The sequence below is a fragment of the Rhea americana genome, unplaced genomic scaffold (assembly GCF_003343005.1).
Source record: "Rhea americana isolate MKP2758 unplaced genomic scaffold, rheAme1 scaffold_180, whole genome shotgun sequence".
In the NCBI taxonomy this organism is placed as follows: domain Eukaryota; kingdom Metazoa; phylum Chordata; class Aves; order Rheiformes; family Rheidae; genus Rhea; species Rhea americana.
This window is the reverse complement of record NW_028185928.1, coordinates 491682-508159: the sequence shown is the minus strand read 5'-3', so window position 1 is coordinate 508159 and position 16478 is coordinate 491682. Positions and strand designations below refer to the sequence as shown.

Genomic DNA, 16478 nt, shown 5'->3' with positions numbered 1-16478 from the left:
CTAAATTTTAAATTATATTTTTTYCCTAGTCCTAGTCACATTCTTACTAAACTCATCAATTCAGTCTAATCYTTTCTATGATTTACTTTTTGTCTTGTCCACTTCATACTAGCCAAACACCAGCTGGAAAGTCACTTGCAGCACAGTAGAAATCAGTTTGCAGTACTAACTACACTGGGCTTTGTGCAAGTCCAGCAGAGAAGGACATGGGTGATCAAATATCCCTCAGTTCTGAACTGAAACTTGCTTAGTATTTCTAGTAAAATAGAATGTGATGATTRCAGTCAAATTCAGAGTTTGTGAAAGGCAACAGGGAGTATTCAGCGAGAATGTAGGCTTCAGGACATTACTAATTAACTTTTACAAAACTTTATTGGCATTTTTATCTTTCAGTGGCTTCCAAAAGAATAGCCAACCTTCTAGGACAGAATATGACATTTAAAGATCCTCATTTATCCATAAGTTGCTCCTCCTTTCCAGCCCCTTGTCTCTTTTGCTGGTCTCACGCTTTCAAATCTCTCAAGCTGACTCCAAATCTAAGTCCCCAGGTAGAAGTTCAGGCCTGAGCCACTCAGGGTGCTGCTGAAGGCGCAAGGAGACATCCGTGGAACAGAGGCAGGAGCTGAAAGTCGTTGCTTTCCAGCACAGCACGTGCACGATCTAGCAGCCAACACATGCCAACTCAGCTGAAGCAAGGCACTCTCCCGGTATTATTTCTGTCAGGAAGGACTTTTTCCCAGCAGCTCCACAGCAATACTAAAATCCTTAGTGTTTGGAAATGTGGATGCTGATAAATGAATAGTTATTTAAAATTTGACAAGTTACAGTTTGGCCATGGCTCATTTTTAGAAAAGGCAATCAACACTTTTCAAGTCCCTGCTACAAGCATGTAAACAGAGGATGAACAGAATTTTATAGTCAGAAGAAAACAATATCTTTTTAATCTGCTTTGTTCTCAGATACTGCTTAAGCATTTGGGTTGGAGTTTTTCTGAAAATATCCAGTCTGGAACAGACACATCAAGTTTCCAAAGATAACTCAAATTTCTGAAGTTTAGTAAAGTTGCATACAACTGAAAGGAGCATCCTGAAATGAAAAACATCAGGCTGTCTTAATAGTAACTCAAGGCTGGTAGGTCCATCCATGCTTTGACAGTAATAAACACTCGTCTGTATTTTATATGCTTCTTTCCATGAGCTTGGCTTTACAAATGCATTTATCTTTGCATATGTTGCTGCCTTGTGTCAGAAAAGATTCATTATGTGCTTATCTTTTTCTGAATATTTAATGTTTGCGTCATCCCAATGATGAGATTTTTTCCAATTGGCTGTAAACCAGAGTCAGACTGACGCGTACAAGAGCTAACCTGTGGGATTCATACGGAGTAAGTCCCTATTACCTTGTATCTACACGTTCCACTGGTTTGTTAAGAGGAAATAACTCCTGACAAGGTACAGTAAGTTTCTGTGTCACAGATTTTGAAATAAASTTAGTTGCTAATATACTAGCTTAGGAAAGTATTTTGCTTCCAAGATATATATTTCCATGGTTAGACCATTCAGATAATAGTTGTTATTCTGCAATGAACGCTGTGTCCATTTTGTAGCATACCTCTATCAGCATTAGGCTTTGGTGGTGGCTGAGAATATCATGCAAAAAGCCATTCAGTCGCAGTACCAGGAAGAGAAGCAGAGCTAGAGGCAAAATTCTTTTTTCAGGTGCAGCTATGAATTCAGTGTGAAGCGTTACTTTCTGTGGGATTATTCCAGAGTCATATAATGACGCAGCTTGGATCATACGTGCTTTCTGCTTACTGTCTTCCTCTTTGCTTGCCTTCTTCTTTGAGGTGGTGACTGGATGCCACTGAATACCCACAAACTGGCCACTGTCCTAAATTGTAGGAGCCCTAGCCCCTCTTTACTTCTGTGGGAACAGCGAGTGCACCGGCGTGCCRTCAGCAGCACCCCTGCCCCGGAGCATGCCCTGCCACCACCAGCCAACGCTCCTTATCCTCCTGGTGAAGGAACCGAAGGGCTGCTCCTGGCAGCCTCAGCGCTGGCGGGAATAGGGGCAGCTTTGGCTAGTGAGTGGAGGCAATGAACAGCATGGCAAATAAATAGTGCGAAGATAATTTCTTGGGTTTCAATGGATGTTTTTACTTTGCTGGGAAAACTTTTTTCTTACGCAGATTGCTTATTCCTCCGCATGTTTCTTATGCTTGCATTTAGACTTTTTCCCTCTGGATTTACAGTCATGGTCCAAAATACTACACTTTCAGAAAGAGCATAAACATAGCATTTCTCTATATAAACAGTTGTATTTGCTTGGCAAGAGAAAGTAGTGCTTTGCACTAAAATATAAAAATATAAACTGTGGGAAAAGATGTAGAGATCATGAACTCATCCATTCTTCTCTCCAGTCCTCTGACATAATTCCGGAATAATTTTAGATTAACTTCAGTCGTATTACAACAGGTTTTCAGCTGTAGAGTAGTAGTTGGCATATCTCCTTTAAAATTATTCTGAGRTTGAAATGAAAAAATTATCTTGAATTAGTGCTTCAATGTGACTTTGTGCATTTTCCTTTGAATGCACATCGGTCTTACATTCCATGAGACTGACATATTTGAATGGAAATACAAAAGATAATTTTTTGAATGCTGTGCCTTTTTTTCTGAGGACTGCATAAATGATGTGCAGAGTTAAGTATTTTAAACTCCCATCCAACCATGGGGCCATACTAGAGCCTTTACTAATTTTAAACCTATAATATCACTTGGAAAGACCAAGTTTTAAAATGAACCATATGAAACTAAAAGCTTTCGTCTGTCTAATAGATACCATAAATGATATTCTCTGCAAAGTTACCAAACTATACCCAAGGAAATAAAAGTTAATAGAGTCATATTAGAAATCAGTGCTGTCCTACCTTTTACTTTCTTCTTGGTAATAATTCTCATTCTCTCATCTTCTTTCATTCCTTCCCTTTTCCAGCATCTCTTTCACGATCTTGCCTAAGAAGGACAATCATCTCTGAACACATTGTTCAGTTGAAGTCTGGCAAAAGTGCTATTCTCCCACTATACTTAAATTATTAAGTTTTCTTGTTTATCAGCTATTCAGTAAAAGTTGGTGTCATCAGAGACAAATATTTGAGTATTTCTCCAGCTCTGAACTGGACCTGACTCCCCTCTTTGAGATATCCTGTTGACTATCTTCAGCAAGTTCTCACTTCACCTGCTGGTTTCCRTTGGCAAACTCCCCTTCCACAGCAAGGAGAGTCTTTGCACTGCAACTCCAAATGCTACCTTTATGAACGCAGCCTCAGRAAAGTTAAAAGAACCAAGCTTTTTGGCATTCATTTAGATTTCTGTGCACACAATACAATGAAGCAGCTAACCAAGGCCACGCAGCATTGCTTGCAAGAAGTGGTGTCTCAGCCTACTTCATTCCATATATCCCTGAGGTACCTGGAGGAATAGGGCTTTAGCTGCTGCTCACCATATTAACAGTCTACAACTTTCAGCATCATCACCATTTGAAATGGTTGCGTGGTCCTTCACAGAGCAGGAAATTAGTGTGCCTCATCAGTGACTGCAATACAGCCAATAGTAGGTGTTTACTTCAAATACCTTTTTAGTAGCTGTGTTTTACAAATAGCTGTTAAGAGATTAGACAGTTAGATTAAACCTGTTTGTTCAGCAGAGCAAGCAGAATTAGGCTAGTAATCATGTCACTCTGTACACAACGCGCCCTTTCAAGGAACACTTACATGCTACCTATACTTATGCATTTTGTTATATTTTACAAGCTTACAGAAGGGAGACTGCATGGCTGTTTTTATTCTGTTCCTAGATAATCTTCAGCAGCTCACAAAATGACCACGAAGTTTAATTAAAGAGATAAATCTACTTTAAATGAATTAAATTTACCTATAAAAAGACCTGTTAAACAAATAGCAATGTCACAGTCATAATTTGGTTCTTAAGAGGCTAACAAAACAAATAGCTTGAGCTAGTGTTCATAGCTAACAGCTGTTCCTGAGACAAAAGGTGAAGAATGTTATTCATTACATTCAGCACCCTCAAGCAGTATGCTGGGAGCTTTGGAGGCTGCCCTGGCTGTGGATTAAGTGCCTGTCCTCTCAAAACGTATGTTGTCCAAGACTGTCACAACAGCTGAGAGACCTAGTTGCCTTTTGAGGAGCTCTTTGAAAGTAGAGTGCCATTGAATGAGCAGAAAGCAGATGAGCAGCAAAAGCAGGCTTCTGTGCAGTGTAAGGAGAAAAAGGTAGGAAGAGAGGATTTTAAAAGTATGCTTCATTAATATTTAATTAATGTAAAATCCAGTTTTGTAATTAATTATGGAAAGGGAGAGTTTGGCTTTTCTTTTGAAAACCTCTTTCAGTCTCCAGTTCATCTGGAGAGTTTGCCACATGAGTTTTGATTTATTTTGCTTCTATTTTCATGCAAAGCCACATACTTGATCTCAGCTTGCTGGGTTTTGGGTTGAGTTTCTTCTTGTTCTTCCTTTTTTTTTTTTTTTTTTTAAAAAAAAAAGGGGGGGGGGGTCCTGAAAGTAAGAGGTTTTTTTCCTTCAAGAAAAACAGTTTCTAGGGGAGATGCAATTTCTTTAACCTAAACAGTTTTACTGTCAGAGAGCTATAGTGGTTATTCATCTTTTAAATGGAAAAGAAAACTCTAGTTTTATTTTTCTAGTTTTCTGTTAAGGTACTTAGTAGTACCTTAATTCTTTTCTGTTGGCTTCATATTCTGTTTTATGATATTTATGTAATTTCTTTATACATAAAAACAAGTGAAGCTCAAAATCTTTACTAGGTAACACATTTACAATCTGAATGAACTTAAAATTTTCATACTTCTGTCCAATATATATACTTAAAAATGGGGAGGGTGTAAGTTTCTCTGCTGTGAAAATTGCTAATATGAGTCAATAAAATTCCAGATGGCTTTATTCTGTACTTTCTCTATCTTGGGTGCATGTGTGTTGAAAGAAAGAATAATAGGCAGGAAAATAAACATGAAGAGTTTGACAGAAGGTAAAGGAAATAATATATGAAATGTGATAAAGAAAAAAATATATGAAATGTAATAATTATAGCAAAATGGAAATGAGCGGAGGAAGTGTTAAAGATTAGTAGGCAGAAAAGGGGGGTAGTGCAAAAGGCACCCCAAACAGTTAATAGATACATTTGGATTCCATGTGTCCTGTATTGCTGAATGTGCATCTTGGGAGCGTCTTTGCCCAGGTGCTCAGGCTCCCGCTGCCAGACGCATAACAGTCCATGGCTGGCACTACTTGAAAGTCCACTTGCATATCACWGTGGCAGCTGTTAGGGTTCTGCAAGTCATAGTTTATCATCTGTGGCATGGTTTGCTTATAATTACAGTTATTTTGATRTGGGAAAAATAAATGATTCTTTTATGTTCTGTATGGAATAAACAGACTCAGCAAAGTCCCAAAGCAAGTGAGTTATATTGGCACCAGCTTAATTGCTGTGTCAGCATTTTTCCAATTTAAACAATTGTGTTATGCCGTAATGATAGTTACAGAATAGCATAGGCTAATGTTCTGTTTTTCACAGTAATACTTTTTTCCTATTAATTAGAGGAAAACTGTATCTTATGGTAATGAATATTGCTTGCTAAGTACTTGAATTCTTTTATGAAATGCTTTTGCAGAAGAGATGCTCACAGAAGGGATATGCTACGGTGAAGTCTAGGTGATGGGGGCAGACTGTTCATAGTCATTCACCTGAACAAGAAATCTTAGGTAGTAACAAGAGAAGATTTGACTATGAGTTTCAATGATTCAATTAACAGAAATAATATCATGTGATTCCTATGACTGCTCAAGGAYTGTCAGTATTTTAATGTTGAAATATTTAATATAATTTCAATATCTAACATCAAAAACAACTACTTGCAAATAACCCACAGAACAAGACTGTTTACCTGAAGAATAAATGTGAGGAAAAACAATATATTTTTCACAGACATTTCCAGTTAAGACAATGAAAAGGCTATTTCTCATCATTGCTTTACCCAGGTCTAATACTCATTAGGAAAATACAGTAGGCCTGAGTCAAAACCTAGATTTTTTTTGGGGGGGAAGGGAAGGAGGGGGTTAAATTTGGAATGAGATATATATGTCATGGCTCTACTTCTCACCAAAGTAGTGTTGTTTCAGTGGAATAGTTGCTGGGCTTGGTGCTTAGTATTTTAGTTATATAGTATCAGTTTATGCCATTTTTGAAAAATAAAGCCAATTTACCCTTCAGTGATATATAGTTGGCAAGAGACACAAATATTTAAAATGAATCCTCAAAACAGACAAAAACGTTGATAAGTAGAAGCAAAACCAATAATATAGTATAAGTGCACTAAAGACAGTTCTGTGGGCTGAGAAGTACAGAGAAGCTCCTTCAGATATTGAACCCAAGCTCTTCATGCCTCCACTCAGCTAGACCCTATGGGTTTTTAAAAGCAAATAATTGTTTGAAAGACTCCTTAAAGTTAACTTCTTAGTAATTCAGATGTAGTTTAAAAGAGAAATAACCAAAGAGTGGGGTCTATCATTTGAAAGTTAGGTGTCCAGCTGAAGTGGTTTTCCAGTCCCCTCTGCGAGGCATCCTGAAGGTGCCCGAGTAAGGTACTGTGTTTCAGGACATCTATTTGTTCCCAGGACTAGATTACAATAGCTACAACACTTTTACGCTGCTAAGTTTGCAGGACATGAATGTTACCCAAAGCACAGATTTCCTCTAAGGAGGGTGTTATGAGGTGCTAAGCATCCTCCAGTGCTATGAATTCTGCATGTGGTGGGATCAGACACCAGCTATTGGAGCCAGACTCTGTGGCTGTTAATGCTCAGTGCTGCCCATTGGAGTGCAAACTTTCCACTCGTGCTCCTTTGACCAGTTTCTACAACTGAAGAGTGAGCAGGGTAATGCCAAAATCGCACACCAACTGCAACAAAACTCAGCTGTTCATATCATGTGAGTAACTGTGCAATGCCCTCTTCTGAACTCCCAAGGGATAGCTGCTACTGTGGTTGGTGTAGGTTACTGCTGTGATGGAAATAAAAGATAGGTAGCAACAATAATAGTACCACATCCACAAAGAATCTGAAACCTGAAAATCCCAGGAGAATCCAGTTGTTTGACAAACAGCAACATAATCAACCCATTACAGGGAATTTTCTGGGTATTATGGTCTGAACCATTGTCTAGGTGGGAATAAATAGGGCACAAAATCATGCTAGGACAATCATTAGAGAATAAAAAATATCCTTCTATTATAAAACTGTTATTTCAATGACACAAGAGAAAAGAAGTAGCATTCTGAAATGACAGTATATTGCATATACCTCTTAAAATTTGGTTCACTCAGTAAAAGTTTTCTCCATTCTTCCTTCTATAACTGGGATGCATTTCAGGTTCAGATTTCTGTCTTTGGTATAAAATGTTAAAAACACCTTTTACTGTTATGTTCCACTATTGTATYTTCTATGGACTGGATGAGGATTACTCTCAGTTCTTACAGATATTAAGGAGAGAGAAGACACTAGTATACACTGCTTGCATTTTACGTTTCTTTTTTGTCTTTCAAGACTGCTATTTGTTCTTCCCATTCTTCTTTTTTTTTTTTTAACAAAAAAAGAGGACTTTTAAGGTCTTGAGGATACTTTATCCTTTAATACTTGAGACAATATATCCTCATGCTTTTGGTTACTCAGCAAGAGTAACCAAAAAAGACCAAATGCGCTTTGAAAGGTGTCTTTGTAGCATAAAGGCAATTTACATCTAACATTCCAGGGCTCAAGTCAGTGTTTACTGTGAAGATAAAGGAACCAAATCTGTGCCTTAGCTAAAAACAGTATTAACATAATAATTACGTATAACAATGATAAACTAATAGCATTGAAATAAACAAACAAACAAAAAAAACAAATAGAAAAGGTCATTGCTTCAACAACAGCTAAATCTTCAGAGCAGTCATACTCTTCCAGTATATTTTGGTAGTAAAGGGTCAGAGAAGTTTCTTCTTATTCCTAGAATTTTTTCTTCATATCTCTACCGATAGCTACAGCCTATGAGAACCTTACAGAGTTGATATAGATTGATTTGGTCAGATAGTGTCTACAAACCAAGGGCTAGTGGAAACTTTTTGGTGTTGCTAAGCTCCCAAGAGGGGTCTGTCACCACAGGCTTGATTAGGCTGTCTGAGAGGTTCAGTGGGGCCCCATAGCAGTGGAGGGATCACCAAGTGCCCTTACCTCCCCTAGGCAGCTGACATGCGGGGTAGCCTCTTCGCTGGAGCTTGCGTTTCCTCCTCTTGCAGGAATTGAGAAAGCCTCATCTCCAAACACCAGCCTTCCTTTGGCAGCCTGCTCTTTGGAGCCCACAAAGGCTTCAAAGAAAGCTTGTCCATGTAGGACAGTCATGGCAAGGTGTTTCAGGGCAAGGTGTTATCTGTGGGACTGAGAAAAGTGAATTACTCTAGCCAAGTTGCCATATGGTTTCAGCCCCAGCTCCAACATGGATTTTAAGTATATTGTGCAGCTATTCTATACTGCACAAGGACAGAAAGCCCAGAATGGACTATAAGGGTGAGCACAGAGCACTTCAGAGGACATGCTCTAGCTGGGCACCCTCATGTACAGCAGAGAGGGGGTCCTGAGGCTAACTTTGTCCCATCCCCAAGCTTCACATCCAGAGCTGAGGATTAACTTTTCACCTCTTTGCCAAAGCCTTTGCAGAAAACTCTGTTGTCTGGTGTGGAATGTTTTTAAATATGGATGTGGTCTAATGTCTCTAAAATTAGGTTGTGTCAGGCCTGTCCAAAAGAAAGATGTCTCTTTGATTTTATGCAAATATATATTTTCATCTGATATCCTTAAAAGGTTTCTTATCCAGACAAGTTCAAGAGAACTGTTAGCATGAAGAAAGACTACTGCAGTTGTAACTATTTCCAGGATTGAATCCAAGTTATAGTTTATTAATTAGGATTTCACTATCTCCTTATTAAAGTTAGAGAAATGCCTCTTCATTATAACGAAAAACAAAATCAGAAAAGCCTGTAAGTTTCATCCATGGAAACATGCTCCTTTGGTTGCACAGCTGAAATGAGGCTTAACTGTGATTCTATCAAAAACTCCAACACTGTGATAAAAATACAACAGAAAAACTTATAAAGAAGCTTTGCAACAGAGCTCTGAAACTATTCAATTTTCTTCAGTAGTGAATGGGTGTGTATTAATCACCCTTTTCATGGACCAGACTTTGCCTTCAGTAACAGAAAATGCAACATGAGAAGTGTCATATAAATACCACTTCTGAAGGGACAATGAAAGCGATGTACCTGGCAAGTCCTTAGCAGTCCTAGCACTAAGACGACTGCTGAGTCTTGTGTGTGTAAGGGTGTTTCCGTTGGCTGCATATCCTCCACTAAACTCAGTTGTTCCATAGATATCCAGCTACTTCTAAAGAACTGAAGCTCAATGTTTTAAAAATCAGTTTTACAGAATAGCAACRGATTTTCAAAAGACTACCAAAATAGATTTCCTACATTAGTTATACACTGTGATAGGCTTATTTTTCCTAGTTATTCTGTACTAGGCCTGCTCCATCTGGGTTATTTTCACTATATGAAGTGATATGTGCCAACAGATATGAGAGGATTTTATGCCAGCTATGATTGTTTGCCCAGATAGAGCTCCTGAGTCTGGACAAAAACCAGAGAATTCTGCATAGAATTAAAATTTACATGCTAGAGGAGGAAGTAAATTCTGTATGGAATAGAGACCAGCATAAAACCCTGAAGTGATATCTTTCCTACTTGTACATTCTGGGATTAGCCTTCCCTATGTAAGTCTTAATACTCACAGTTAACTGAGTAAAAATAGAATATAGCTAGTATTGCTTATATGCTTTCTGTTCTTTCATCTACTTCTGAGAGAAGAAGAATGTTAAGTGGGATTCCTTGTTTCATTAGGGTTTGGGGACTTGGATAGTGTTTATAGATTACTGTTTCTTTTAATATAAACGTCTGTAATCTATCTGTCTATATATATATACATAAAAATATAAACACATTCTTCTAAAATATATGAATATATATATCGCTCTACTATTCTTCCTTCCCTTCATGGATGACAGAAACAGGTACCTATTTTATGGAACTGCACAAAATCAGTTAAATTCTGCATAAATCAGCTTGCACAATAAAACCATGCACTTGTAAGGAGTTCTTTATAATACTTCTCACCTCACAGATCTCWACCCACCTTACCATTAAGATTTTTATCTTCCCTCTGAAGTAGTAATAAACGGTCATCTGCAGTCACTAAACAACTGGCTCAATGTCACTGGGTTGACTGACATGGAAATAAAACCCAGGTGTCCCTTGTGCTAAATACTAGGCTTCTCTAATAAGCACTTACCCCATAGTCATAGTTGTGTGTTTTCTGTTCACTCTCGAAGAGGAGAGGTGTCATGCTCAGAAACATTAAAGAGGATAGATTGCCTTATTGCTGTGTAGGATTAAAACATGAAGAGATTGCACAGAGATGGCATGTATGAGCCTCATATGCTGCTGAGGCAAACAAGGACAATATTTGAACTCTTGTTTATACTGCRGAGAAGAAGGTAAAGAACCCAAGGGCAGTGGATTTCTTTCCTCTGCATCCAGAGCAGTGCCCTAAAGTAGCTTTACTCATTTCAATGAATTGCTCATCTCAGAGTAGCTGMAGTCTCCTGTGGGAACCAGGAAATAGGAAAAGAAAGACCCACAAATTTTCACCTTATCTGAGCTTCCCTAGATTGAACACACCTATGTACTTACTGCTTGCTGCTCCCTTTCCTAATCCCAGCTGGGAGGAATGAGAAGGGTTTTGAGAAGTGATGTCAGCAATTTGGCCATCAATGTTGCAGCAGGATGAGGAAGGGGTGATTCTTGAGTCACAGAGTTGCAGAGCACAGACTGTTTTGATAAAGGTGAAACTTCCTAAAAGTTTTCTTGTTCTCCATGTATGAGTTTTCCATCTCTCTGCTAGACAAGACATCCCTCAGTGTAGGTCTCTGGATGCTACTGCTATACTGGTGTGAGGACTCCCCATCATACAGCTTATTTGGTTAAATGAGATTCCCACTTTAGGGAATTCTAATGACAATAGTGTAGTTCTGTTAAAAGTGTAATTACAAAACAGCTTCATCCTTAATAGGTATTTATGATTTTTTTTCCCTGCAGCTCCCTGTGCAGTACTTTCACCAAAGAAAGAAATAAGCAGTTGTAAATGTATCTCAGCATTAGGACAACCAGTACCCATGTCATACCCTGTATACTTAAATGGATCTGACCTCTCAGGAAGGATGCAGCTGTGTTGTGAATCCATAAACGGCTCTTGCACAAAAAGCGCTTGGCCAAATAGTATCCGCATTTCCATGTATATTGTCTTGGCTTTCATCATTCTGGCTACAGTGATTGGAAATCTGACAGTTGTCATCTCAATATCACATTTCAAGCAGCTCCATACGCCTACCAATTTCCTGATACTTTCCATGGCTACAGTTGACTTTTTACTGGGATTCTTCATCATGCCTTACAGCATGGTGCGTTCTGTTGAACACTGCTGGTATTTTGGGAAGTTCTTTTGCAAGATTCACACGAGCGTGGACATTATGCTGAGCACAGCTTCCATCTTCCATCTCTCCTTCATATCTGTTGATCGTTACTATGCTGTTTGTGATCCTCTAAGATACAAATCAAAGATAAATACTTATGTCATCCTGGTCATGATATTCATAAGTTGGACTGTTCCTGCAGCATTTGCTTTTGGGATGATCTTTCTAGAGCTGAATCTGAGAGGAACAGAAGAGACTTATAATCACATCCATTGTGCAGGGGGATGCTTTGTTTTTTTTAGTGAAACTTCAGGTATTGTGGCCTCCATGGTGTCTTTTTACATCCCTGGATTCGTTATGCTGTACATATATAGGAAAATATACTCTGTAGCCAAGAGGCAAGCAAGATCCATTGATGCCATCAGCCAAAAAACGATCCAGTTTGAAATGAAGCACCACATTTCAGGCTGTAGAGAAAGGAAAGCTGCAAAGACCCTAGGCATAGTTATGGGAGTATTTCTCATATGCTGGTGTCCATTCTTCTTCTTTACAGTAACCAATCCATTTATGAATTATGTTACACCTCCCGTTCTCATTGACGCTTTGGTTTGGTTTGGTTATTTAAATTCTACATTTAATCCAATTGTTTATGCATTTTTTTATATTTATTTTCGCAGAGCATTAAGGATGGTTCTGTTCGGAAAAGTTTTTAAACAAGACTCTTCCAGGACCCAATTATTTCTAGACTAACACGCTTCAAATGTCTAGATTCATCATTCTGAATTTTTGCCTGGAGCCCAAATTACTAGAAGTAATAGCTGAAAATGAAGGAAACAACATCTATTTGTTTACTCACTTTTCAAATTTGGTTCAAGTAGATAACCAATTATTATGCCTTAAATCTTGTTTCAGTACAGATTGGATATGCTGCTTTAGTTACAATTATTTATAATAYACAAAAGAGCAAGATTTCAGTTTTAAAAACCTTATAGCAGTCAGTAAAGGGATGATTCTGATATAACCACATTTTTCTCAAAAAATTAATGTTTATATTTATTTGCTATCCTCTAGAAAGAGCAGAAAAGCTTTTACTTTTGAATTTCTATATGTTTTTGAATGATAAACCAAAGCTTTTAGGTTATGCCCTTTGCCTTCAGTATGTATTCAATGGTCAAATTAGGTCACCTTGCAGCCACGCTAGCGCTTCCATTAGGTACACCAGTGCACTCCACAGAGGGAAGATGAGATTAAAGAGAAGTCGTGCTCATCCTTCTCCTTCCAATGCAACTAATGGTTGTCAATAATGAGTCTGGCACTTAAAGAAAGGCTTTGAGGCTTAATGAGATCAAAAACATAATTAATAAGATCAAAGATAAGCAAAAATATGACATACAGAATAAAAATGATACTGGTAAGGAACACTGAACCTGACAACGATACAAAGTTATGTTCATAGCATTTGGGTAATGAAGTCTCTGATGTAAAATATATGTACATTTGCAGCTTTCAGAACTTTTTTGACTAGGACATACTGTTATTTTGTCTGATACAACAATGCTATGACAGTCAATGAGGAAAGTAAGTAGAGAATTGTTCTAGAAATGCAAAGATTAGTCTGAATTGAGGGTAAATGGGGGCAGCTTGGATGTAGAAGCACCAGAAGGATTGGCAGGAGAAGCACCATAAAAATACTATCGGTTAAAGGCATCTAGATCGGCTGGTTGTCAAATCAGATCAGTGTTCAGCTTCTTAGGAGACCCAGATCAGGACACAAAGTACAGGTGAGTAAATCAAAAATCAACTGAAGAAGACACAGAAGTCAGTTTTTAATCTTTGACCTGGCTTTGCTAGAATTAACATATCGCCATACAGAAGGAAACAACAGTTCTCTCTACCAATCCTGCAACATCTGGCTGGACTACTAAGGACTGGTACTATGAATGGACTCTTACCTGAAAAAAGACTATGGAGAGAAATCAATGACTCCATGCTGAAATAAGAGGTATGCTCTGTGGTGAATCGTGCTCTCCGTTCATGCTGCTGGGAGAAGTGCAAACTATTTGTGTATCTTGTCTTTCTTTTCTGTGTTTTACATAGCACTGAGCAYAAAGGGTGTAAAAGTTGAATGATGTTAATTCCAGCTAAGCAAACTATCAGGATTCATGATTGTCTCTTTTACTTTTTTCATTGCAATCCTATAATTTTGTACACACTGTAATTACATAAAAAGGAACAATGGCTGGAATGACTAGAACACATCAGCAAATGTGCTGTGAAAGATAAGTCTCAGCAATGATAGTATGACTGTTTTAGTACTTTATCTGTCTCACAGAAATAAAGTAAGTTAAGATCTGAAATTCTATCATTCTGATAAAGCAGCTGATAATTAAATTACTTTCTTTTTTTTTCCCCTCCATCCACAGTGAGGTAAGCCTGATGCAGTTCATTTTTGCATGTTCAACAATAACTTCTGAAGTGAATTGTGCGGTTACTTGGAAAATCTGGATCTCTCTTGAAATAAAATTTTCAAAGCTGTTGCGAAGTAAATAAAAGTTTCACAGCTGTTGGGAGCTAGTATCTCCTTTCTTCTGGCAGTGTTATGGTTTGAAGTTTGGTGATCTTTTCTTAAGAGGAACATTGGCCATCTGAGGCTTTTCAAGGAAATTTACTAAATTTGTTGCATAGTCCCTTCAGGAAGTCAAAGGAAATGTTACTTCTTTCCCCTCATCTGCTCTCTGGGATAAATACCTCAAAGACAGTGTAGCAACATCAGAGGCAAGACTTGCTGTTTGCAAGCAAATGTGTTGGCATTGTTATTTTTTCTTTAAGTAGCAACAGATGAGGTCACCAAGACATCCTAAACACCATTCAGTTGCTCAAACATAAGTGTCTAGTGCCACTTGAYGTGCCTTAAAGTGTCCCACCCACTTAGCCTTCAGCTGCTGTCCTGGAAGAATGAGTGTCCACAGGTCTTTTCAGGTCTGCCAGCCCCAGATAGATATCTCAAATACTCCAGGGCACTGCAAATGGCATTAAATGCCTATRTCATTTAGGCAAATAAATTGATCCTGAACTGTTTTTAGCATTTCCTTTAATGAGTCTGTTCAAACTCTTGCATATTCCAAACATTTGGGAAGGAGAAAATTCAAACTATATTTCAATCTGGGGAACCAGATCTGGAGTCTTCCGGTAAAGGCACTGAATGTGCACARCAGGTACACTGTATTTCCAGGGACACTCTATTGAGTCCTACAGATTTATCCACTTTATCATTCCAAATGTCTCACTTACTGAAAATGGGAGATGTTTGTGCATTAAATTGTTAAAAATCAACACATGATAAAGAGTTATACTTCCTGGTCTTTATAAGAAAAAAAGAAGTATACCAATTCTGCTGATTTGCCTACTTCTGAAAGGAGAAAAAAAAGAAAAAAGAAAGAAAAAGCCTATTCTGTTTCATTTTTAAACTCTACTAGAATGGAAGAGAACTTTTCTTGAGCATAAATAATGAGCAGTCAGATTCAGCTCTATGTTGTACTCTTCTGAGAGCTTTTCTACTGCCTGGGAAGCGTCTTAAGTTAAAAATCCTCCAACATAAACAAAAAATTCTCATTAAAGTGCATTCAGTGGAGGAACAAGGGCAAAAATATTCAAGGAATAGTCTGAACTTCAAAAGCAGCCCTTTCTTCTCTGATATTGATACYGCTATTAACCTTTTCAATTTCATGTTTGCAGCTCTTGCAAACTTATGCAAAACACCATGTTATGCACYTTTCCCCAACTTTTCTTTTATATCCTTATGTTCTAAACCTCTGTCTTTTTGCATTTCATTTTTATGTAAAGTGTTGTCATCTTTCACAATTTTATAWTAGGATTTATAAACAGTTTTCTCTGCCTGGGGCAACTGAAACGCAAATCCTCTGGACCTGTGATTGTCAAAAGTATGATCTTATCTGACTGTCTTGCTTTTCATGAGTAATCATTTCCTGTGTCTACACAATTCAGTATCTCCCTGAAAATCTGGAGACATCAACCATATTTCCAAAGAACTAGCTCTGCTAGAGGTCATAATTGATCAGTGTCTTTTTATAATTTGTTCTGACATTCTTTCTGGCATTTTCTTTTGGTTCCAGGGGCTGTTTGTGGAAAAGTATGATCAAAGCTTGTTTACAGGATAGTTCAAAACAAGAGCACTCTTCTGCAGCTTGTGCCTGGACCTTCTATGTACAACACTAATCGACTTAAAACCCAGTCTCACATTCTTGAAGGCTGATAGTCATCTAACCTAAATTTAGATAAGTAAAACTTAGGCACTGCATCTGCCCCAGTCATTACTAACTCTCTTTATACCCACTGTAGAAAAATAGTCACCTCCAGAGCGTGATTTATCTCACTAGTTTATTCATTTTTAAGTGAGATTTATTTCRTCTGTAGATGCTCTTTCTCCCTCTCTCAAGAGGAATCTTCTTGTCATGAGCATAGATTTTAAGACAGTTTTAGATATGATATGATTTTCCCACACTGTGGAAAAGTTGAATGATCCTGGAACTTCAAAAACATTTATTTTGAAGGTCACCTTTCTGGAATTAGAACTTAGATAACTTCTCAGGACCAGTTGTTGAGCAATAAGAGTCTTAAAAYTGTGTGTATCAACACAATCTATCTGAGTAGTTGGATTTGGGAAAAGGCAATGGGACAGYGGATTGTGGAGTCCCTTGAGGCTCCTGTGATGTTTCCTGACATCCTGTCCTGCAACATATTGGAAAGGAAGCAGCTTGTAGTTTAAACTGAGGATGTGACTTAGCAGGAAGRGCAGATAAGAGGGACCCTGGGCT

The 16478-nt window shown here is 38.0% G+C and overlaps 1 protein-coding gene across 1 annotated transcript; it reads left to right on the top strand.

Annotated features, from left to right (window-relative positions):
* Nucleotides 1–11391: 11391 nt before the first annotated feature.
* Nucleotides 11392–12393, top strand: LOC146597576 (trace amine-associated receptor 1-like). Its single transcript, XM_085301894.1, has one exon. The coding sequence runs from the start codon at nt 11392–11394 to the stop codon at nt 12391–12393; it is 1002 nt and encodes a 333-aa protein (XP_085158020.1).
* Nucleotides 12394–16478: the final 4085 nt, after the last annotated feature.

Coding starts and splice junctions, on each gene's coding strand:
- LOC146597576 (XM_085301894.1), top strand. CDS start 11,392: ATGCAGCTGTGTTGTGAATCCATAAACGGCTCTTGCACAAAAAGCGCT.